This window comes from Bidens hawaiensis, unplaced genomic scaffold, assembly GCF_021521415.1.
Source record: "Bidens hawaiensis isolate Kalapana, Puna unplaced genomic scaffold, B.hawaiensis_p1.1 tig00000512_1, whole genome shotgun sequence".
Lineage (NCBI taxonomy): Eukaryota > Viridiplantae > Streptophyta > Magnoliopsida > Asterales > Asteraceae > Bidens > Bidens hawaiensis.
The window spans coordinates 202,186-227,124 of record NW_027491033.1 but is presented as its reverse complement, the minus strand read 5'-3'; the positions used below and the strand labels follow the sequence as shown (position 1 = coordinate 227,124).

The window sequence follows — 24,939 nt, the reverse complement described above, 5'->3', positions numbered from 1 at the left end:
TGGTAGGCAAGGGCTACCCAGTGAGTCAGTGACGTCTGTGATCACGAGTGTATAAGGTCATTTTTTATGTTAGGGATTTCTGTAAATCTTATATCTTAGAAAAATCTGAGAGTCGTGAAACACTTTCAAATCAAAACTATTTGTAGGTTCCCAAATGTTTTGACCGGATAAAACTCAGATTAAGTGCAAGAATCAAATTAAGTAAAATTAAATTTCTAATAAGATTTTAATGAAGCAATGTATGTCCGAAATAAAAATTTCCAGGCCGGTCAGCTTGACCCCAGCCAGGGGCGCTGCCCCTGCTAGGGATGAGATCGGTACTGTACGGATACCGTACCGGTACCGATATCGAAAATACCAATACCGCATTTGAAGAAAAATAGAAACCAAATACCGTACTGCATACATCGGTTCGGTACCAGTACGCTATTGGTATTGGTACCGGTATTTTGGTAATTTACCGCTTAGATACCGTTTTATCATTTTTGTACTTTTTTTTAACATTTAACTAGTCCAAAGTAGTTTTTTATATTTTTATCTACACAAAAAAAGGGGTTTAGTTGATTCTATGTTGGAAATGACTTCAAATCATTATATATCATTAGTTATCATTAATATACTCAACTTTTTAAACCTTTTGTGATAAAATGGAAAACATAAAGTGACAAGGGTTTTTTTATAAAATACTTACAAAACCATAAGCATGTTTCTTGGTGTGCACGAAAGAAATATTTTGTATCAATGGTTACGAAGACGCAATATTCAGTTTGAATGACACGTTAAAAAATGTCGACTCGTAAGTAAATAATGGTGTTAAGTAATTTATAGTTTCATACCACTAACTTCATATTGTTCTTTGGTGGATGATATATAGATTGCTTAAAATTCGCATAAAATAGGTAAGCATAATCAGTGATATTTTCAAAAGTTGAGAAATGATCCCCTAAATAATATCTAGATTTATCTTATATAAATTCGGTACCAATACCGATTTTTACCGCAATTTGTTTCCCGTTATGATTCTCATACATGATCGATCTAACTCTTTAATACCCGTAATGACCTTATAAAATCTACCATGGTCTAAATAGATATAATATGAGTGAGCTGAGACCCGAAGTTCCACTCGTTACAAACGTATGGACCTATCTAGAGGACTAGAGATGTATCAGGCACATCTTACGTTTGTATTGGCATTCCACCAGGTAGACAGCTACCCCGTATTTGAAGATGTACCATGTATCAAGAAAATTTCCATTAAAAAAACACAATTTCTATATTATATTATTAGTATTTCCTAACCCGCCCTGGAAATTTTATGTCTGTTGCATGAAAATTGTAATATTCAAATAATGATTCTCATTCAAAAGTAAAAGTGGTTACAAACTATTATCTATGGACAAGAGGAAACATATACGGAAACATATATACATATACGCTAGCATAGACACGTACATATACGCTAATATTCAACAAACACAGAGCATCTAAAATAGCTACTTCACAATTCACCATTGTCACTAAGGAACTTATTATTGCTTAACAAGAATCAGAATTTATGAAATATTAAATTTCACTTCATATTTACTATTCGATATATATTCAACATCAAAATAAAGTAAATCAACATCGGAACGTCATCAATACTTTATTTTCAAATTGTGACTAAGGACTTTATTGTTGTTTTTATGTTTTTTCAATGAATGATCCGTGCTTCTTAACGATTATTTCTATATATAGCTATGATAAAGGCATCGATGTGAAAAGAATTTTGTAGTGCGCGCATTCATTGTCTATAATTGATTGCCATTTTTTTTCTTTTTTTTTAAACCAAAGTATTGTTTATATCTATTTTACTCTATGCCTTAAACGAGGCTAAAATTTATAGTCATTTGGTTAAAAGTTACACCCTTGTCATTATATCAAGCTAGTTGTGTTTAGTTATTAATTTATTGTAAGCAAAATTTCTTTATTAAACCCATTTCCATTATTTTTCTTCAATTTTATTAATTTAAAGGTTATGTAAGCATAAATCGTGTCTTAATTTCAACAAAGTTCTTCTTTTTTAACAACTTTTGAAATTACTCTTAATAACTAAGTGAGCCTTATAAATTGGAAGTGGCTTAATGGTAGAGCACTTACTTTACTAGTGAGAGGTAAGGGGTTCAAACCGCACTATCACCAATTTATATGAGAGATATGAGGGATGACCTTGGCTTGCGAGGGTTCAAGTCCTGAACTCACCCGGTTTTAGTTCCTAAAACATGCTGACAACATCCCATACTGATTTTGACACTGCAACTCTAGACCGTCGGTACTGATACCGTTTTTTACCGATACCGAATTTTAGAAAAAGGAATGCCGATACCGGTATCGCTTACTAGCGGTCGGTACGGTAGCGGTACGGTTTCGGTATTCGGTAAAAAAAACTCATCACTAGCCCCTGCCAAGGGGGTGTGCCCCTTGGAACCCCCATGACTTAGGGGCTTCACTAGTAAGTTTCAATTATAATAAGATCAAATAAGTGTGCATTACGCACCCGACTTATTTAATATTACAATTAAGTTGATCAACAAATGAATTCCCAATTACACTAAATCACTAACATTTTAGTACCACTGGGTTTCCCTTGATAACAAGCTTTTATTTTGTTGATAGTTCGAGAAAAAAAAACGCTAATAACAAATAAGTGGATAACCGATGACATGTGCCTTATTAAGTTCTAAAAGAACTTTTTTGCATACCTGGATGACTTAATTATATATATATAAAAAGTGATGGTACGATTCTAATTATCATCCTATAGGCCCCACCCTACATTTTCAACGTGGATTGAAGATACACCATACTTTTGGTATAATTAGTGACTTAATAACAACCATTTATCATTAAAATATCCAAAAATATTACTGGCTCAAATCTCTAATGTTTTCTAATTATACAGCAAAATATTTTAAAAATGAATTTTATATACCAGATAATTGCTTGAAAACATAACTACTTTATTTTTATATTAGTCAACTGTCATTAACTTTCACACCACACCTTAAACCATCCAAAAGCTTACAGAACACACTCTTCTTATTCTTCCAATCTTCCCTATATATCATATATATACTTCATCAGCTTCAAATTACACACACAGCTTACAAAGCACACTCAAACCCGAATAACCCAAAACCCGATAACTTAAACACCATGTTAGAATTCACATATTGTCGAAGCACGAGATGAATCTTACCTGATCCATGACGATGTTTCCACGGATTTTCGAGATGAACGAACCACGTCTTGATCTTCTTCTTCTGCGGCTGCGCCTATGACCTGCAATGTTGAGACCTGCAATGGTTTCGGGGGTGTGGAGGTGACTGCTAAGATATCCTGAGGATTTCTTGTTCACAGACACAAAAAGTGGTGGTGGCTCTTATTGAGCATCCCTTTTGATAAGGAGGTCTCGATAAGGAGGTGGAGACCTCCTTATATAGAGTCTCATGGCCACCATCATGGTACCCTAATGGGCCTAGCCCAGTTAGGGTTACCTCCACAAAACCCCCTCAGCCCAATAACATTGTATTAGTCCATGTAATGAAATAAGCCAAACATAATAGATTTAGGGTCGTAGAACCGGGTTTTAGTACCATACCCCTACAAGCCCCCCCAAGTCCAGTGTTGCTCCTGGGCGCGCAAGCGTCTAGGTGGAGCGCTGGACTTTATAAGGTGTGAGGCGGTTTTTTCCCTTTTCTTTGGCCTTGTCTTTATTGTCTGAGTTTTGGGAGGTTTTCCCCATGATGGTGACAAGCTGTAAAAATAATGAAGCCTGCGCGTGAGGCGGCTTACAAGCTATAATAATAGAGCCTGCGCGAGAGGCGACTTGCGAGCTATGAGAATAATAATGCCTGCGCGCGAGAGGCGACTTACGAGCTAAGAATAATAAAGCCTGCGCGCGAGAGGCGTCTTATGAGCTTTGAGAATAATAATGCCTGCGCGCGAGGGGCGACTTACGAGCTAAGAATAATAAAGCCTGCGCGCGAGAGGCGTCTTATGAGCTTTGAGAATAATAACTGAGCTGGCGCGTGAGGCGACTTACGAGCTGTGAAAGTAATAAAAGCTTGCGCGCGAGAGGCGTCTTATGAGCTTTGAGAATAATAATTGAGCTGGCGCGTGAGGCGACTTACGAGCTGTGAAAGTAATAAAGCTTGCGCGCGAGAGGCGTCTTATGAGCTTTGAGAATAATAATTGAGCTGGCGCGTGAGGCGACTTACGAGCTGTGAAAGTAATAAAGCTTGCGCGCGAGAGGCGTCTTATGAGCTTTGAGAATAATAATTGAGCTGGCGCGTGAGGCGACTTACGAGCTGTGAAAGTAATAAAGCTTGCGCGCGAGAGGCGTCTTATGAGCTTTGAGAATAATAATTGAGCTGGCGCGTGAGGCGACTTACGAGCTGTGAAAGTAATGAAGCTTGCGCGCGAGAGGCGTCTTATGGGCTGTGTGAATAATAAAGCCTGCGCGTGAGGCGACTTACGGGCTGTAAGAATAATAATAGCTTGCGCGCGAGGCGTCTTATTAGCTGTGTGAATAATAAAGCCTGCGCGTGAGGCGACTTATGGGCTGTAAGAATAATAACAGCTTGCGCGCGAGGCGTCTTATGAGCTGTGAATAATAAAGCCTGCGCGTGAGGCGACTTACGGGCTGTAAGAATAATAACAGCTTGCGCGCGAGGCGTCTTATGAGCTGTGAATAATAAAGCCTGCGCGTGAGGCGACTTACGGGCTGAAAGAATAATAACAGCTTGCGCGCGAGGCGTCTTATGAGCTTTGAGAATAATAATTGAGCTGGCGCGTGAGGCGACTTACGAGCTGTGAAAGTAATAAAAGCTTGCGCGCGAGAGGCGTCTTATGAGCTTTGAGAATAATAATTGAGCTGGCGCGTGAGGCGACTTACGAGCTGTGAAAGTAATAAAGCTTGCGCGCGAGAGGCGTCTTATGGGCTGTGAATAATAAAGCCTGCGCGTGAGGCGACTTACGGGCTGTAAGAATAATAACAGCTTGCGCGCGAGGCGTCTTATGAGCTGTGTGAATAATAAAGCCTGCGCGTGAGGCGACTTACGGGCTGTAAGAATAATAACAGCTTGCGCGCGAGGCGTCTTATGAGCTGTGAATAATAAAGCCTGCGCGTGAGGCGACTTACGGGCTGTAAGAATAATAACAGCTTGCGCGTGAGGCGTCTTATGAGCTGTGAATAATAAAGCCTGCGCGTGAGGCGACTTACGGGCTGTAAGAATAGGCGTCTTATGAGCTGTGTGAATAATAAAGCCTGCGCGTGAGGCGACTTACGGGCTGTAAGAATAATAACAGCTTGCGCGCGAGGCGTCTTATGAGCTGTGTGAATAATAGTGGAGCTTGCGCGTGAGGCGGCTTACGAGCTACTTTATGTCACGCGCCACGTGCAGATGTTGCATGCGCGTGCGCGTAGACTTTGGTTTTGTGTTATGCGCCACGCGCAGATGTTGCGTGCGCGTGCGTGTAGACTGTGACATGTGTGAGCATGTGATGCGTAAGGATGTGATGCGTAAGCATGTGTAATATGCGTGAGCATATGTGATGCGTGAGCATATGGTATGAGGATTCCCAACCCCTAAGTTTGGCGCGTAGCCATATGGGATATTATGAGGATTCCCATCCTTGGCGCGTAGCCATATGGGATATTATGAGGATTCCCAACCTTGGCGCGTAGCCATATGGGATATTATGAGGATTCCCAACCTTGAAGTTTGGCGCGTAGCCATATGGGATATTAGGAGGATTCCCAACCTTGGCGCGTAGCCATATGGGATATTAGGAGGATTCCCAACCTTGAAGTTTGGCGCGTAGCCATATGGGATATTAGGAGGATTCCCAACCTTGGCGCGTAGCCATATGGGATATTAGGAGGATTCCCAACCTTGAAGTTTGGCGCGTAGCCTGATGCGCGCATGCACGGCGATAGAGTGGTGACTCGCGAGTGCGCGTGCATGACGGAGGTCTCTCGCGCAAAACCCAGATGGTGGTTTCCGCGGCGGCACATGCACGGCTGCGGAGTAAGAACCCACGGGCGTGCGTACATGGCGGCGGAAGTCTGGTAATTTCTGGATCTGCAATTTAAGAGTCAGATCTGCAACTTTAGACCTAAAATCCAGGTCTGTAATCTAGACCTAGATCTGTAAATCAACTCTGGACAGGTCTGAAGCCCGGAGCAGATTTAAAACCATCACAGATTCGGAGATCTGATCATTCGAATCACGGATTTTCCTTCTTGCCCAGATCTGGAAGCCTCTTTTTAGATCTATGGATCTTTTTGAGCTTTAATAGAACAAGCTTTGAAGCCTTTTTCTGTAAACTTCCAGATCTGTGTTTTTCTTGGGAGAGATCTGACAGCCGAGATGAAGATCGAAGGGCAGTTCGTTGCCGTCCCACGGATGGCGCCAATGTCGAAGCACGAGATGAATCTTACCTGATCCATGACGATGTTTCCACGGATTTTCGAGATGAACGAACCACGTCTTGATCTTCTTCTTCTGCGGCTGCGCCTATGACCTGCAATGTTGAGACCTGCAATGGTTTCGGGGGTGTGGAGGTGACTGCTAAGATATCCTGAGGATTTCTTGTTCACAGACACAAAAAGTGGTGGTGGCTCTTATTGAGCATCCCTTTTGATAAGGAGGTGGAGACCTCCTTATATAGAGTCTCATGGCCACAATCATGGTACCCTAATGGGCCTAGCCCAGTTAGGGTTACCTCCACAAAACCCCCTCAGCCCAATAACATTGTATTAGTCCATGTAATGAAATAAGCCAAACATAATAGATTTAGGGTCGTAGAACCGGGTTTTAGTACCATACCCCTACACATATGAATTGATCATACTTGCTGCTTCAAATCCACACATTATATTTCTCATTTGCAACTTGATCATAGTCACTCTTATTCTTGCTAGTTTGGAATCCACCTCACATTCTGATCACAATCACATTGCTACACTCCTTCATGTGCCACCGCCGCCACCGTCACCGCTGCCTGCTGCTAACAAAAGCTATGGAACCGCCACTCGGACTGCAGGGCTTCAAGAAAGTGCCATTAATGTGTTGGTAGACGTTGATCAAGTGTCGAATGATTGCAATTTATCGGTCGAAGAACCCGAGGAATTACAGGATGATGAAAAAAGTTGAAGAATTTATTAACAAGATTAATAGAGGTTGGAAAGCTGAAAATTTGAGTTTAAAATAATTATGAATATTAGGGTGGTGCATAATTCCAGTTAAATTAAGGTTGGAGCCAGGCTAGGATTGAATTCATGTAACACATGTTAAAAATCAAATTCAAAGAATGTTCATATCTTCTTTTTGTTTATTTTGTTGGGATATAATATTATAGCATAGTTTCATATATACTTTTCAAAAAATCTTTTTAGAAAAATAATTAAACTGGGAGCAGTTGAACTGCTACATTTAATTATTTTTAATTACAAGATGCAATTTGGATTAGTGATGAGCTTGTTCTCTTAATGAAGAAAATAGCAATTAGATTAGTGCAACCCCTTTCAACATGAAAATTAAAAAAACTACTGTTTTAAAAAACTGTAATCCAACCGACCGCTATACTGGTTGATTTAAACACTTTCAATGCAAGCCCGGATATTCACTTTTCAGTTTTCACATCATATGATGGTCATACGTTGAAAATGCTAGGCAACAAGCCTTATGGTACACACCGTAAGCTTACGGTGGGCTCAACTTATCTTGTTAAAAAACATAAAACTTGTGTAAAAAGCCAATTACGATTGACCTCAAGCATCAAAAGAAAACCAAATCCATTAAACCGCAGCAAGCATCTTCAAATGTGCCCTTGGAATCACAAAACCAGCTCTCGCTTCTTCAAAAGAGTACTCAATAACCGCATCATGCACCATCATCTCCTTAACCGGCAGCACAGGTGTCATTGCTGTCTGCATCGGGAGAGAACCCAATGGTGTCATAGGAATCATGTTTGTTTTAGGATTCTTGTTTTCATCATCTGCAGCAGACATTAAGGATTTGGAAGGAGTTGTCGTTGGAATCATGTTGGTGTTTTGAAAAGCTTTATGTTGTTTTCTGTTGATGTCTTCTAACAATGTCGTTGTTATGTTGGATTTTGATGATTTTGTTGAAGAAACCGGAGAAAAAGGTGGGCGGAAGATCGGTTGTTGTGACTGTTCAACTTCACTGATAGAATGTTTTCGGTTTGCAGGAAGTCCAACTATGTCCAGACCTCTCCTCCCTGATTATTTATACCATATTATATTATTTAGATTTGTAATAATAATATAATCAAATAAGGAGGTAGAAATGTACCAGTTAAAAGGGCTGTAAATCCGTCATCCCTAGTATACTTTTTAGTGTCACAGGCATTAGGTGTCGCTCTAACTTGATAAAGATCGGTTTTAGGTGCATGCATAGCTCCGCCGAGCGACAATCTTCTGTTACTTGCACCACCATAAGGTATTCTAGACCCTACCTTTTTCCCACTTGGTTGCTTCATGGGGCTCGGTTTTGACCCAAACATGGCTTCCTGTTCTGCTATCAATTGAGCCTGAAGTTTCTTTTGGTCCTACAACACACAAAACACTTTTATAAAGTCACCATTGTAAAATGGATTGGGTTAGGTTAAAAGTTGAAACAGGACGGACAGGTTGACCCGTTGCTCTTTTAGCTATATTTTATTTGACCCGTTTGAGATTAAAACATACCTTTTGTCGTTTTCGTTCTTCCTCTTTCTCTTGTCTTAATCTCTTATATTCCTCAAGCATGGAAAGAAGTCGGATCTGCATTTTATAGCTTAGATTTTAATATGGACCAGATCTATTAGAAAAATAACAGATTTTTAGATAATTTATGATATCAAAAGTTATTACCCCATCATAAGTGAAATCGGTGCCTCTCTCATTCTCCCAGGTTCTTGTTTTCACTGTTATTGCCTCCACAATTCCTGTTCCATAATCATCGATAAAAGCATATAAAAATGTTGATGTCCAAAAGAAACATTTCAGAAATTACTGATCATACCTGGAAGTTTATTTACCAAAGCCCGAGCCTTTTCTGCACGCTTTAGAGTGAGATGGGCACCTCTTCCAGAATTATAACGATTATCATCCTAAATAATAATACATAAGTTGCATTAGTTTGATATGCATTGAATAAAAAAGAAGCATTTAATAAAAATAAAAGAAAGAGAACCAACATTGTTATATTCCTCAAGCCAACACTCTTCTTCACAAGCAGAAAGCCACTTTTCAACTTTCTCAAGTATATCTCTCCTGCTGTATGCTTCCTCTTTCACTTCCCCAATTTGAACCTCAATTTGATCTAGAAGACCAGCAGGATCAATAGCTCCTTCATTTACAAATGCAAACCATATATCAGTCAATATGCAATACATATGTATGTGTACATATTGAACATATCAGTCAATATGCAATACATATGATGTGTGTATATATTGTACATACATACCAGTTTCGATAGCTTCCATAACAATCTCCATTGAACTATCAGAGTCTGGAAGCAAATGTGTCTTTCTATAAATGTCTTCTAACTCTGATTTTTTCTTCAACACGAGTTCCTTCATTTTGCTTGATTTCAAGCCTTCAAGCCGTGAAACCTCAGCATCAACCTTCAAAAAAAATTGTTAGATTTCAAACATTTTGAATAGTTCATCTAAAATACCATATCTTACATGATTAATGAACTCAACCGAGAGCAGATTGGGTTCTGTGATCTCCTCCTCTGAAGCAGCTATGTTACAGGTGACACACTGAAATATTTGTTGTTCTTCGGTTGGTGTATCCATCAAATCCCAAAGCTCTAACAGAGAAGTTGCAAGCTTCTTTATCTACAATGTGTTTACCCAATTAATAATGTATTAAACATGATTACAAAAACTGCATTAGTAAGTCTAATCCAACATTTTATCTGTAACAACACGTTTTAGGAGATGTAAGTATTTAAATGCAATTCAAGTTACTTACAACCCATTCCACCCATTTGACAAGCTCCATTTATTTTAGTAAAGTGATTTTAGAGGTTGCAAATACTTAAAGAAACTATTGGCAACTTTTGACCATTTGACCCGTTCAACTTTTATACATTTGGCCCGTTAGAGCTGAAATCTAATCCCAAGCCATCTCTAATAAAATATGTTTGTTTATTTAAGCGAACTGAACATTCAGTGAACCCTTGTTTGCAGACAGTTCGTTTATGTTTGTTTATTTGATAAACGAAATGAACAAAGTTTTTAGTTTGTTTAGTTAAACAAACATGCATGAACACATGTCTCGTTTGCTCATTTGAGTTTGCGAACATTCGTTTATGTTTGTTCATTTATTTTCGCTCGTATGGTTCATTTATGTTCGTTAATGTTTGTTTCGGTTCGTTTATTTTTATGCTTATTACAATTTAGTCGAATTCTATTAAATAAATGTATCACCTCTTACCATCTAGTCTAATTCTATGAAGGTAATATATCACCTCTTACAATCTAGTCTAGTTTTACCTTTTTGGCCCAACAGATTGATGTTGGCGTTTAGTTTTTATTTGGTGTTCACTAGGTTATGTTTATTCATGTATACCATTAACAAATGAACATAAACAAACACGAACATGCGCATGTACTTAACAAACAAACACGAACAAGAAAACATGTTCCTCTAATTGTCCGTTCCAGTTGACCCATTTCACTCTTATACTTACTGTTTGCATTCTCTGTATTTTGACCTCAAGTAACTGCTCTATAGCTGCAGCAAGACTCCCAATTGCATCATCATTTATGTTCGTTGTTCCTTCAGGATTAATATCATAAACTGTCTGATTAAAGTCCATTCCAAGCACCAAACACAGCGAATTTAAGGTGCTCATGTGGTCTAGAACATTTTTAAGTCTATCACTCTGGATAATTCAAAGAAAAATTAAAGTAGTTAGTAATCGTTTTAAAACAAGCTAATGGCGTAAAAAACTAGATTACCTTCTTGTTCTCAAGTTCTTGTAGTTGCACATCAAGTTCTTCAAGTGTTCTCAATGATAAATCAGTTTCATCCAATACTGTTTTATAAGAAGTTGCATAAATTTCCATTTGTATCCGTTGTATTTGTTCTAGAATTTCAATGAATTGATTCATTCTCTCGGATTTCCTCTTTTTCATCTCTTCTAGTTCCGGAAGAATGGCTTTGAGCTCTGCCTTTAGGCTCCTAGAGTCCTGATCAGACTGAAAAAGTAACATGTCATACAACAATTATATCTTAATAAATATTATTATTATTATTATTATTACCTGCCTAATGTGCACGGGTCGCTCACCCATTGCAGAACATATGGCTGCTAACTCTGCTTCGGAATCAGCAATTGCTTGCCTTAATATAGCTCGGTTTCTGTTTGCTAAATCTACCTTTCTCTTATACACCTCAAAGCATTCTCTTTCGATCTCTAACAACATTTTGTCCCTTTCAACATCGGACTCTCCAACCTCATCCCATATTATCTGATTTCACAGTTGGCATACAAATTACACATCTTTACTTAAAAAGTCTAGAATTATAAATTAAGATTAATGGTAAAAAATAATACCTGTAGTTCATAAAGAAGGGTTCCACATGTTGTTTCTACTTGCAGAAGTGGATCATATGCAGGAGTGGTCATTCTGAGACATGTAAAATTTCACATAAATAAAATAAGATCACACAACACACAATCTCATAGTTTGATTATGTATCTCAACACCATTAGACACATGACTAAGTATTGTGTATTTTGGATTATGTGGTTTGATATTTGCTTATGGAAGTTAAATTTTGAAGATGATATATATATTTTTTAGTTTTCTAGGTCAAATACTTAAAACCCGATTAACCCGTACTCATAAAACCCGAACCCGAAAAACACCCGGGAGAGATTAGGGTCGGGTGTGAGTAATAGAAATAAATTTCTCATACCTAAGGAACCCGACTCAAGAAACCCAAAACCAGAAAGTTCAACCCGACCTTGATAACTTGAGACATTTAACATAATGGTGACAATTTTTATTTTACCAAGTATGTTTGTTTGTCGTGTGTTCCTGTTTCTATTTTGCTAGTAATTGTCGTCGTGTTTGATTGCAGATCGGTTAAAATAAGGTCAAGACAGAGGAACATGTCTGGCAAAACGCAGATACACCTAAGAAGAAGGTTTGCGGGAGAACTTTAATTTTTTTTTTTTTGATGATTTGTAAACATTTATGCATGCTTAATTACATTTAAATACAAGTATACAGGATTGACAGTTACACTCTCTTTTATAATGAGACCGCGTATAATATTTTTTCTTCAGGAGTTATATTAGGACCATGGCTAGATGTACGGTCTACATCTAATGAAACACATTTAGTCCATCTGATACTACAGACTCAATATATCCATGGCGGGATTCACAATGCATTGTATTTTCATGCAGGACTGCGATTCGTTCCTCATCATCGGAGACAACATTCGATACAGGAAAGGCCAGACGTGACATTTAAGGAGAGGGTATTTGGTCATGTACAACACCATTAGACACATTAGAAAGCACATAGTGAGATATTTTGAAAGCAATTACTGAACAAATAGATGTTACAGTTCACACACTGGTTATCCTAATTCGAAGAATTAACGCGAATGGCTCCAATTTGAAAACAATTATAGAAAGTACAGTATACGGTGTAACGTTGGATCAGCCATACAAACCCTAGCCATATTCAAGTAAGTAATTAAGAAACCCTAAATTCAATGATTAACAACTTACAGAAAACAACGAATGAGTAGCAATTGAAATCTAGAAATTGAACCTGAATTTGTGTGATTTTGCGACTGGATCAGTGAATCGTGGCGAAGAAGAAATCAATTTTGTTGAATTAATTGATAAAAATTGAGATATTTAAATTATTAGAGATATATTGAATTAATTCAACCGTTGAGACGGTGACAAATTATATATTTTTTTAATTTATGGTAGGAAGGATTTTGAATTTAAATGGAGCGGTTTTTTTTAATTGGATATGGCGAGTTCTCAATTTACCAGTGAGAGGTATGGGGTTCAAATCTTACTATCACCAATTTATATGAGAGATATGAGGGATGACCCTGGCTTGTCAGGATTCGAGTCCTGATCTCACCCGGTTTTACCGGCTCCTCGCTGTCGTGCTGTTTGGCGGGCGTGGGGGTCGGGTTTTATCCGGTGAATCCCTCAACAGGTGGACCGCTAGGGGCTCCGTCCGTCCGGACTAGTGGTCGGCTCGGGCTACCTTTAGCCAATGGGGGGCCGCGTACAGAGTACCCGGCGTTACTTAGTTGGCCGTTCAAAAAAAAGGAGCGTTTTTTTATTTTATTTTTCTTTCACTTAATTATTAATACAAAAAAGAACTACTTAATGATAATGACACAATTAAAAACATGTCTAAACCAGTTTAACCTGCTTAACATGTATATGACAGACATAATACGTTTTATTTATGGTGATAAATACGCTAATAGATTGGCAATACACATTTATGACTCGTATTTATCAAAATAATATGGTTTAATACTTTATAATTGTGCCTAAATGAATTGTGTCATGTCACTCGTGTTATCAACAACTTGTATTTAGTTTTGAAACATGTCGTGTTGTGTATGCACTGGTTGCTTTAATTGTGTTAGACATGTCGTGTCGTGTAACCCACTTATTAAACATGTCCATGTTAGTGTTTATGAGAAATTACTTAAACGTGTCGTGTTTGGGTTCATTACAGGTGTTAATTAGCTCATTTTGCGTTCAATGCGGTAGGTTTTGCTAGCTCTACGTAATACTCCCTCCATCCCATTATAAGTGTCCTAGTTTGATTTTTCAAGTCTTTCTTGTTTAACTTTGACCGACAATATTTTTGTTTGTGTTATATAATACTTGATGTAAAATATATGAATGAATTTGGTTTTAAATGTATTTTACATTGATATAATTTTCATCAAGTATTATATGACACGAACAAAAATATTTACGGTCAATGTTGCAAAAGAAAGACTTGTAAAGTCAAACTATGACACTTATAATGGGACGATACACATGAGACCATACAACTTCATGTTGGTTGTCACATGATGACGGTACGCATGATAAGGCACATCACACATTATCTATGTCGCGATACACATGAAATGACACTTCACAACATCTACATATGACATGAGAATACGCACTGTATTGTGTGCGACGTGCGTGCTAGATTTCTTATGACTTGAAAACCTTATAAAATATTTTCTCGCATAGAAAGCTTAATATAACATCTATTAACAAAAAAAATGTTCCAAGTACTAATCAAATATTACAAAACGACGCCGTCATCCTTATACATGCCGCAATCAATAATATATATAACTCTGATAGATCAGTCACACGTGTGAAGCTTAAGAAGCAAGCCAATAATATCATTGCCTAAAAAATTATAAGCCCATATATAAGCATCCTATTTCAACATGCTACAACTACTTTATATTATCATACCATTTTAATTGCAGAAAGCTCATGAATCATGAGCCTCAAAGTCCCTTCTTATAATCTCCAATAAAAACTCATTCCATGTATCAACTGGGCCCGGCATACACCAATGCAGACAATCCTGCGGTGGGGGTCGCCCGTCCGCACTCCGTTTTGTGATCTTGTTCGGGTCAGGATTCCGGTATGGGCCTGGATGACCATCGTGCCGATACGAGAAAGGTTTCGTGATATCCATGAATGCGACCCGTGATTTGTTAGTCTTTTTCTTTATGCCGCGTTTGAACCCCGATACTTGTTTGCCATACATTGTGTTGGTGAACCCGTTCTCGACTAACTCGCCATCCGCTACAGGTTTTACCTGATAAAGATATTAACTGATAAGATTAAAAGAAAACGAGTCAAACATTATGGTCAAATGTAGCCGTACGTGTTTTTTTTGAATGTATAAAACCTCAAATCATGTGATTCGAAATTATATTACTGTTTTTGAAAGCACACTTGGAATACTAGTTTATATAAAATATATATAATCTTGGACAAATGGTGTTTTGGTGGGTCAACATGGGTAAAAAGATTACTTGTTTTAAAGTGTATTTTTAATGTATAAAACATCATAAATCATGTTATTCCAAATTATATAATTACTGAAATATTCTTGTCTTTTAATCATATTTGACATGCCGGTTTTAGACAGATAGAGTTTTGGGTCAACGTGGGTCAAACTGTTTTGACCCGTACCAAAAAGTTACTTGTTTTTAAGTGTATTTTTAATGTATAAACCTCATAAATCATGTTATTTCAAAATTTATATTATTACTGAAATATTATTGTTTCTATAATCATATTTGACACACTGGTTATTTATATAAAATATAAAATATTGGGACAAATAGTGTTTCAGGTCAACATGGATCAAACTGTTTTGACCTGTACAAAGAATTTACTTGGTTTTATTTATAACTTCGAGGACGGGTCAAGATGGGTTCATCTGAATAACAAGTAAACCATTTTCTACAGATCAAAACTGTTAATTTATTGGTGTGTCAAATTTGATTACAAAAGTGATATTATCACAGAGAAAACCAAACCGAACCTGTAAAAAGCAAAAAGAGCGACTTTTTTTTTTATTAAATTTATGGACTATAAATGGTGTGGCCTAAAAATTTTAGGCTCAAATGTGTAATATTCAATTAATCATTAATTAAAGTAAAAAAATTAGGCCCAAATCCATTACTTGGGGTTGCTTTTTTTCGACCCAAACAATTTCAAGCCCGAATCGCAAAACCGAAAAAGCCAAAATCAAACCCATCTTGAAAACCGAAAATGTCACGATTTTCAAAAACCCAAAATCCGAACTTTCAGATTTTGGTTCAGTTTGAGCCCAAAACTGGCGCGCGCGCACACACACACACACACAACCCTATTATCACCAACTGCACTTCTCTAAGTTTGTAATTATTACCTTCCCCGTACATGACCCGCCCGTATTCCAGGCTCCACCTTCATAATGATCTGGTGAATAGGATCGCACCACGGTCAAACCTTTGTAATCCGGGTTAGTAACCAGTGAAGACATAATGGTTGCTACAGATATCTCATAAGCTTCACTGCTATCAATTTTCTTCTTTCGAGAGTTATCGGGCCACCATAACTGTCCACCCACGATCTCGTTGTTTAAAATGTAAACAGATTGTTTCGCAAACCAGTGACCCGATGAAAGTACAAGAACATCAAAAGACGGAATCATATCCATAAAAGATCCATCTGGGGCATCAAGATGAAGCTTGTCAACACCCTTGGGTGCAAAATCAAATTTTTCAGATGTTGTTTGAACGAGCCATGATGACCAGATTCGTATTATTGTTGTGGACGTTGACCGGAATAAATAACGTTGCATTCGTTTATTCCCTCGGTTTATTGGAACTTCAGCCTGTAATGTTTCAAATGAAACTTTTTTAGTAGCAGACCTGTAAACAGTTCTGCGTCCACTGTTATACTTTTTCAATAATGAAAGTGTTGTTTATGATTATTAGATAATATAAATATTGTATAGACAATATTTATATTATCTAATAATGATTAAAAAGATATTATTACAAACTAAATCTTTGAATACAACGACTCAGGAAGTTGCGTGTACATTTAAAATAGGGAGAATATCATATGTCCCTCTAAACTATGTTAATATCATAAATATCTAAGTGAATTTGAAATATAATATATATACCCTTGTCAAATAGTTCTTTAATATTAAGACAAAAATTTACCCTTAGTGATTTTAACTAACCCAACTATTTTAAATCCTTCAATAACTGTCATAAAAAGGGGTGTTCATCGTTCATTTATTCGGTTTTAAATTTTTTTTATTTTGACCCTAACTGAAGACTGAACTGATCCAAATTAGGAATGCGTCTAACAAAACCGAATTCAACCATTAAATTGATTTATTTACTTCAGTTATCCGATTAAACCGATTGGCGATTGCTATTGCGTTTATTCGTTGATTTCAGTTAGGTTACCCGAATAAGCAAGATTGTGAAACCGATAACCGAACCGAAAACTGAATTCACAAATCGGTTTGGTTTTTTCTGGTTACGAATACTGTTCATTTTTCAGTTCTTTTGCACACTCCTACTTAAGGGTAAAATTCTCTTAATGCTGGAGTTAATTAAAATCATTTAACGGTAAAATTATCTTAATTTTAGGAATTATTAGACAAGGATATATATGATATTTTATTGTTTAGAAGGGTATATGATATTAAGGACGTTTGGAGGGGGGTATATATGAAATTCTTTCAAAATAAAATATAATCTTTTCTTTTCGCCAAAGTAGGTTATGCAATGTTGCTCTTTCTTCGGAGGCTTAAAAATAATTACAAAATATTGACAAAAATGAATTTAAATCATGAGGATCCCTCTATTGTTCAACATTGAAGAGTAATTTTTATACTTAATTAAAAATTGGCCAATTTAATAAACCACGTGTTCAGTCAAATGCTGCACTGTTTTTTTATAAATAACTAGAAGTTAAAGATGATAACAGAAACAATATTATCACAATAATAATCTAGATATTCGAATTTCAAGATATAAGAGGTTCTCTGCACAAAATCTATACTTTGGGCGACTTTCGACCCATTTGACCCATCCCCTTTCTAGTTAAAGTTCCTGATTTGACCCGTTGAAGATAAAACACACCCTAAATGACTACTAAATATACAAGTGCATTTAATACTTATAAGAGAAAACAGAGATGGAATACTTGCCTGCCAAAGTATGCATAACAATGACTCCATCTGATTTCGGGCAACCGAGTCACCTATGAAACCTAACGTCTTTCCTCTCATCAATTCCAAAAAAAATTTCGGGTCAAATCTTGGGAGTTCACATTTTGTGGGTTTCCATCTATAATTCTCATAGTCCTTATCGGGCCTACCATTTCCTTGGCAGTTCTGCCTCTGTGACAACACGGGGCATGAGTTGTTTGAGTATAATGGTCCAGCTGTATCATGTACCCACTTTCCATTATACAAATCACACCCTACAAATTCAAGCATAAAATCATGAGTTCAGAATAATATAACTTAAACTGGTTCAAACTCCAAAATGTATTAAGACAAAACTAGCTTAACATAAAAGATGTATTAATGTATAGTGCACATCCTGCCAACTTAGATGATCACGCATTATATTGTTGATTAATCCTGCCAAAAGTCTAATAGTGCAGGGGCATTTTGGGTTTTGGTTATTATGGGTTGGTTAACTAGTTAAATTAATTAACTCGTTTAGAGTTTTGTTTGGGTTTTATTTATTTGTTTATGTTTATGGTAAGAATCCATTTAGGATTGGGTTACCTGTTCATCAAGATTGTTTAGCTATTAACAGAGTCAACATGTAATGGGTTTGGGCGTGCTTTATATTCTCGGGTTATCAATAATACAAGAGTGAAATAAGTTCATTTATATTGTCTATTTTGTGTTCGATCAAGGCCTGATGTTCCAACATATATGTACTCATATATGTACTATGTACACTATATCATTAAGCCTTTTGAGTTCCATGAAGCAGACATTCAAAAGTAAATGATGACTGCAAATTGCATAAAATAACTTCCACAATAAATCAGATAAAAGATGCTATAAACGCAAAGGCAGTATTGGTTTACAAATGAATGCAATTCAAAGCTTACTACCTGAATCAACAATCCTCTTGGCACCTGAATCAACAGTCTTGCTTGTACCTAAATCAATAGTCGTGTTGGTATCCATTTCAACAGTCTTGTTGGTATCTAAATCAACAGTCTCACTGGTTTCTAAATCTTTAGTCTTTTTTGTATCTAAATCAACAGTCGTGGTGGTACCTGAGTCAACAGCCGTGTTGGTACCTAAATCAACAGTCTTGTCGTTACTTGAATCCACAATCTTTCCTTTTATGTCTGAATCATTCACCCGATTCTCAACTACATTTGTTTCATTATTAGAAGATACTATCCCAATTTTGGGACTTTGATCCACATTATAGAAATAACCACTAACGTTAGTTCCAAATGGCTGATACACCAGAAGCAACGAGGCGATAATTAAGAATAAGGCAAGCCCTCCCACTGAAGCTGCAACTGGTAGAACCCTCTTTGGATATGCAGGCATTGATTTTGGGAAACCCAGTCTCATAGTTTATAATATCCAAATAATTAAATACGAAGAAAGAAAATCATCCCCTTCATTGCATCATTTTGTACCGACAAAGCAAAAAGAAATAAAAATCCACCTGTAACAAGTGCTACACTTCAGATACATTTATACCTTCACATCTACAGAAACGCTATACTGTTTTCATACCAGTTACTACTACTTAGGATGAGCAAATGGTACCAGGTACCGATACCAAACCAGTATCTAATCGGGTACCGTCGGTATTAACTTTTTTGCCGGTTCGGGATGGTATAGTATCGCTATTTTACCGAATTTTTGTCTTCGCATTGGTATCCATTTTTGACCATTTTCGGTATCGATATTTTCGACATCGGTACCGAGCTCATCCCTACTACTACTTACTATGCTAACATTGTTTGAGATTATGCAAAAAAAACTCTACCATTAACCATGAGATACGCTCATGAAACTTAACACTAACTACAAAAGTAGAAAAGGCATCCGAAATCCACAGATATATATTCCGAACCAAACTCGCAATCACTAATTATGCATAATTAAGACTTAATAGATTCCAATGCTAAAGCTAACTCCTAAATCCTAATAACAAAATTACAGAGATTAATTAATATGTAAGCATATCAAGCAAAAGATATCGGACCTTCGTTACGACAGTTATTAGATTCTCCAAGTCATCACAACATATTGATCAAACTAACAGTTTTTTTTTTCCTTTTTAAAGAGTCAGAAGGTTGCTGTGATGGTAAGTAATTAAGTTAAAACAGTACCAAATCTAACGCATTGATGACGTCATAAACAATATAACTGGACTAATTTTACAGAGTATCGACTGGAAGATGTAATTGAAGTTCGGAATTGAATGACGATATGTTCTAGGGTTAGAATTAGGTAATTAGTAATTAGTTCGTGAACGTAATGAGAGTGTTGAATATACCAGTGTCCGTGTGTATATATATATCTATATATATACCGGAGGATTTGAGAGATCGGAGATATTGGCGGTGGCCGGAAATGGTGGTTGCAGGAGAAATTTAGATATTATTCGTTGCCAGACGTGTGAGCCAACGGACTCGTACTTTAATTATAACTGAATCACCATGTTAAAAAATAAATAATGAAACTGAAAAGACAAGTTATTTAGGAAATGTTGGTTTTGAAATTTTAACAAGTATTTTTTTCCCGTGTTGCGGTGGAGCGGATTAAATGCATGACATCTTCAAAAGCTATCGTGTGTTGCAGCAGTACGCAATAAAAAGCTGGTAGGAATTAGTTCGATTTGTAAGTTGCAGTAAAAGTTTCGTTACCAAAGTCAATGGACCATAAAGTAAAGATGTAAGTTAAGAGAGGAAAAGTTTTGTTACCAAATTGAGAGGCCTAAAATATATTTTGAAGCTTTTGTGACAAAGTGTAATAAATCAAAGTTTATAATTAAAGTAGATTAGCCAAAAAAGTATATCTATTAAACTTGTATGACAAAAGTTTAATGAACTAAATTTGATTAATAAAAGTAGAGGATAAAAAAAATGTTTATTAAATTTGTGTGGCAAAACTTATATGAACTAAAATTGGCAAATCTTAGAAGTTAAGAGCACATGAAGACTTGTACTATATGTAAAAAGTTAGACACCAATGAATAGTGATAAATGCGGGAGGAAGAAATTTTAGTTTTTAATATATATATATATATATATATATATACTATAAATTATGATATATCAATTGATGATAACAAAATGATCAGCAATACAGGTTTAACTTTTACTTTAGTTTACAAGAAAAACTAAAAAAAATAACTTTATTTGTCCATAACCTTCATTTACGTTGTTTCAAAGTTCAAACAAAAATTTACGACATTCTTAGAAGACTGATGCTAAGATTGAGAGACATGATCAAAGAGAGAAAATGTATGTTATTAAAAGAATTACGGATTACGTGGAAATGATGCATGTTCTTTGCTTGGTCCAAGGGGAGGCGAGAAGAGCGACGGACATAGGTCCACTCCTCTAAGAGGCCCATAATTGTTAAAAAATAAAATTTATATTCTATCTATAATTTTGTTTTAACCTAAAACTCTAAAAGTCTACAAAATAACTATTTTGGTTCTATGAAAATAAAGGTCATGGTTTAATTCTCATAATTAGTTTTCTTTATAAAAATGAAGGAAAACTTTATTTGAGTTTTATATAAATTATTTTAGTAACATGTTTATTATTATTTGTTTGTTTTGGACCTTTGAAAGACAAACTTATTTGTAAAATTATCAAATTATATATTACACAATTGAGAACACGGTTTTAGAGGCCTGTTCTTTACTCGGCTCGTTATCTATTACTAATAATCCTTTTTGATGTTACATTAGTATCATCATGTGACCCAATTGTGAAATGGAGATACAATGCCAAACTAAAGTGTTTCATTCTCATAAGACATCGTTGTTGTTTTTTCTCAAATACTCTATGTATAGAAAGATTCTTAACGTTTAAAAGGCTATGAAAAGATTGAGAGTAAAATGAAAACACACACATTTTTCTCAAGCACTCGTACCGGCCAAAGTTATGTCGCTTCATCGCACGCTGATATTCTTTCACGCAAGAGAACAAGCAGCTACTTAATATATATATATATATATATATATATATATATATATACTATATAACTAGGTGTACCTAGTAGTCTTGTGATAATGTTTGGCCTTATAAAAATAGTGCGGGTTCAAATTTTTAGAAGTACAAAGTTTGTTGGATTTTAGATGTAAAAAAAAATTGTAGTTAGAAAAAAAATGTAACTTTGTATAATAATAAACATATTTTGTGTAACCAATTTATATAAGAGATATGAAGGATGACCCTGGCTTATCAGGGTTCGAGTCCTGATCTCACCCGGTTTTACCGGCTCCTCGCTGTCGTGCCATTTGGCGGGCGTGTGGTCGGGTTTTATTTGGTGAATCCCTCAATAGGTGGCCTGCTCGGGCTCCGTCCGTCCGGACTAGTGGCCGGCTCGGGCTACCTTTAGCCAATGGGGGCCGCGTACGTAGTACCCGGCGTTAGTTAGTTGGTCGTTCAAAAAAAATAGTCCTTTGTTGTTTGCATATAACTTTGAACATAAGCTTATGTATCAATCACATATACTTGTTGTCAAAATCTAAATACAACGTGTCTAATCTTGATAACTTCGTACGTCTTAGACATTAATTTTTCTATTATTATTTTACATCTATTAACCATTAACCTGAACTTACCCGACCCATGGTTTACACCTTTGAGTAAAACTGGCGCATCTAAACTTGTATAGTTGTACTATATAAGTACGCAGGGGCGGACCCACATAGCGTGGATCGGGGTCCCGGGACACCAATGTTTTTTAAAAATTTATTAGAAGCGGTATATTAAATTTTTTGAGGACCCCATAAGATTTAATACTTGGAACCCATACTATTAATGTTGATGTGGTCTGGTGGAAAGTCCCTTGTTTTATCTTTGAAAGGTCATGGGTTCAAGTCTTACAAGGCTCAGTTTTTGGTTTTTTGTGTTAATTTTTAGTGTTAATCAATCATTTGATTGCTAATGTTGCAATTATAACTTTGGAAACATTCAAACACCTCTAAAATACATATAATTGTTTTCAACTTTATGCATGGTTTTCTTTAGAAACATTCAAACACTTTAAAATATCAGTTTTATTTTTCACTAGTTTAAGTTAATGGTTTTCAACACATGCTTATGAAAGGGTGGATCTAGGTTCTATCTCAAAAATGTTTAAGAAAGGGAAAACAAAGTGTTTATGTGTCAACCCGACCCATTTTGACCCGTTCAGGTAGTGATGATTGAAAAGAAAGTTTTATTATGATATTGTTTTTAATTATGTTCTTCTCCTCGACCCGACCTGAACAACGACCGACCCGAAAAATTTGAACACCGAAAATATGGGACCCCATTGACAAAAAATCCTGGGTCCGCCACTGTAAGTACGTATTGCTTCACCTAAACCTTATAAAAATCTTTTAGTCATAGACAATGCTTCAGCTGAACATACCCATAACTACTAACCCACTTCTACCAACTCCCTTAACTTCATACATAAAAACATGCAAACATATTCATTCATGCAAACTATTCATCTCAAACACCATGGCTGATCAAGACTCCACAGAAAACCCTTCCATCAAACGAATCAAACAAACGATTTCCGTCCCGTTTCTTTGGGAAGAAAAGCCAGGAACACCCAAAAAAAACTGGAAACGAGTTAACCCCGTCATGCAACTACCCGTTAAACTCATCGCTTCAGTCCCATTCATGTGGGAAGAAAAGCCTGGGACACCACTTCCCGGTCCTTTCTCTCACCAGTCACCCGGACCCACTATCCCTACTTCACCAGAGTGGCAGATCCAGAATCTTTCATCAGTGGTGACAAATAATATTCCAGTCAAAACAGGTCAAATACACCAAAAATGGACCAGTAATGGATCCGCCCCTACATCACCACCACATCTACAACACACTAACAACCCGTTTTGTGATTCTGATTCTGCGTCCTATTGTGATCTTGATCAAGAACATCAAGCTTCTAATCATCCAACACACGATAAATACAACCCGTTTTGTGATTCTTCTGATGATGAACTTCAAGCCCCTTCATCGCCCGCGTGGGAAACCGAGAGTTTTGCAAGCAGCTACGCAACTGGAACGACGAGTCTGGCTGGCTCGTCGTTCTTGGAATGCATGTTTCCGCTCATGGCCCCGAAAACTAGTTTCCTTGAAACCGTCGGTTGCTCGAGAAATAGGGTCCCACCAACGAATTCTTGTACTGAGATTGTAAGCTATGGTGGTGAGAGAAAGCCGTTAACACTTGGTGAGCTGATTATGATGAGCAGAAGAAGTTACCTTAAGAAAGCCATTGAATCGCAAGATCAGTATTATCACTCCACGGTATTAATATTCATCCTAGTTTTGCTAATTCTTGACATGTTACATATTATCTTTATTACTAGTTTAAAACCAGTGCATTACATGGGTTGAATAAAGTAAATATTAAATAGTTAGCCTTGAATATTAGGAAATCCCAAAATTTCCTATGGTTTGTGAAATGTGACGCGCCGAGTTGCTTATTTATTAGGTATAGATTAAGAAGATATATAATTAGTTAAAAGGATCATTGGATCATTTAAGTTGATTTAATTAAGCTATACCTTAAAAAGTAGCCAAATGTGAGCCAAGTGGTCTAAACTGTGTTAATGAAGTTATATCTAAATTATTTAACTGGCAAGAATTGATGGCGAGAAATGGATTTGGATGCTGCAATATTGATGTTGGAGGTATGAAGAGGCAATTGCAGCTAAAACTGATCTAAAAGTCAAAGTCAACCACTTTATAAGTTTATATCATATAATATTTTACTTGTTTTAAAAATATACAAGTGTGGTTTCGGTTTCCTAATTTCGATTTGAGTTTATAATGTTGTAAACTTGTACGTACGATTTCGTGATGCAATTTGATACATTTCATATCATATCAAAAGCCAAAGTTGTTATCGTGAAGTGGGGTTTGTTGAAACGGTTTACATTAGACGTTTGAAATTTATGTATAAGAAATTAAGAAGATTGTCATTATCTTGTGCGATATATATATATATCCCTACATTGTATCGTGCCAAAAATCGTATGTCACGCTAAACGTCACCCTCGTATATAGTTTTCACTCATGTTTCATAAATATACAAATT

General features: G+C 36.5%; 3 protein-coding genes across 5 annotated transcripts; 1 reads left to right on the top strand and 2 right to left on the bottom strand.

Annotated features, from left to right (window-relative positions):
- Nucleotides 1-7,604: 7,604 nt before the first annotated feature.
- On the bottom strand, nt 7,605-11,768 carry LOC143630940 (65-kDa microtubule-associated protein 3-like). 2 transcript variants are annotated; one of them, XM_077099827.1, is made up of 12 exons: nt 11,628-11,768; nt 11,335-11,541; nt 11,029-11,268; nt 10,758-10,952; nt 9,745-9,900; nt 9,522-9,681; nt 9,250-9,401; nt 9,075-9,162; nt 8,924-8,997; nt 8,759-8,833; nt 8,364-8,619; nt 7,605-8,289 (listed from the first exon to the last, which is right to left on the bottom strand). In XM_077099827.1, exons 1-12 carry the CDS (start codon nt 11,697-11,699, stop codon nt 7,847-7,849), a joined length of 2,118 nt encoding a protein of 705 aa, XP_076955942.1. In that variant the 5' UTR covers nt 11,700-11,768; the 3' UTR covers nt 7,605-7,846. The 2 variants fall into 2 exon arrangements, with proteins under 2 accessions (XP_076955942.1, XP_076955935.1); XM_077099820.1 differs by having other exon boundaries at nt 8,154-8,619; nt 11,029-11,259.
- Nucleotides 11,769-14,249: 2,481 nt separating this feature from the next.
- LOC143633095 (protein YLS7-like) lies at nt 14,250-20,309 on the bottom strand. Of its 2 annotated transcripts, XM_077101448.1 has the most exons (5): nt 20,192-20,309; nt 18,741-19,315; nt 17,815-18,089; nt 16,009-16,476; nt 14,250-14,904 (listed from the first exon to the last, which is right to left on the bottom strand). In XM_077101448.1, exons 2-5 carry the CDS (start codon nt 19,216-19,218, stop codon nt 14,572-14,574), a joined length of 1,554 nt encoding a protein of 517 aa, XP_076957563.1. In that variant the 5' UTR covers nt 19,219-19,315; nt 20,192-20,309; the 3' UTR covers nt 14,250-14,571. The 2 variants fall into 2 exon arrangements, with proteins under 2 accessions (XP_076957563.1, XP_076957568.1); XM_077101453.1 differs by lacking the exon at nt 20,192-20,309 and having other exon boundaries at nt 18,741-19,405.
- A 3,039-nt stretch (nt 20,310-23,348) lies between these two features.
- On the top strand, nt 23,349-24,236 carry LOC143632101 (uncharacterized). Its single transcript, XM_077100687.1, has one exon. The coding sequence runs from the start codon at nt 23,349-23,351 to the stop codon at nt 24,234-24,236; it is 888 nt and encodes a 295-aa protein (XP_076956802.1).
- The last annotated feature ends 703 nt before the right edge of the window (nt 24,237-24,939 follow it).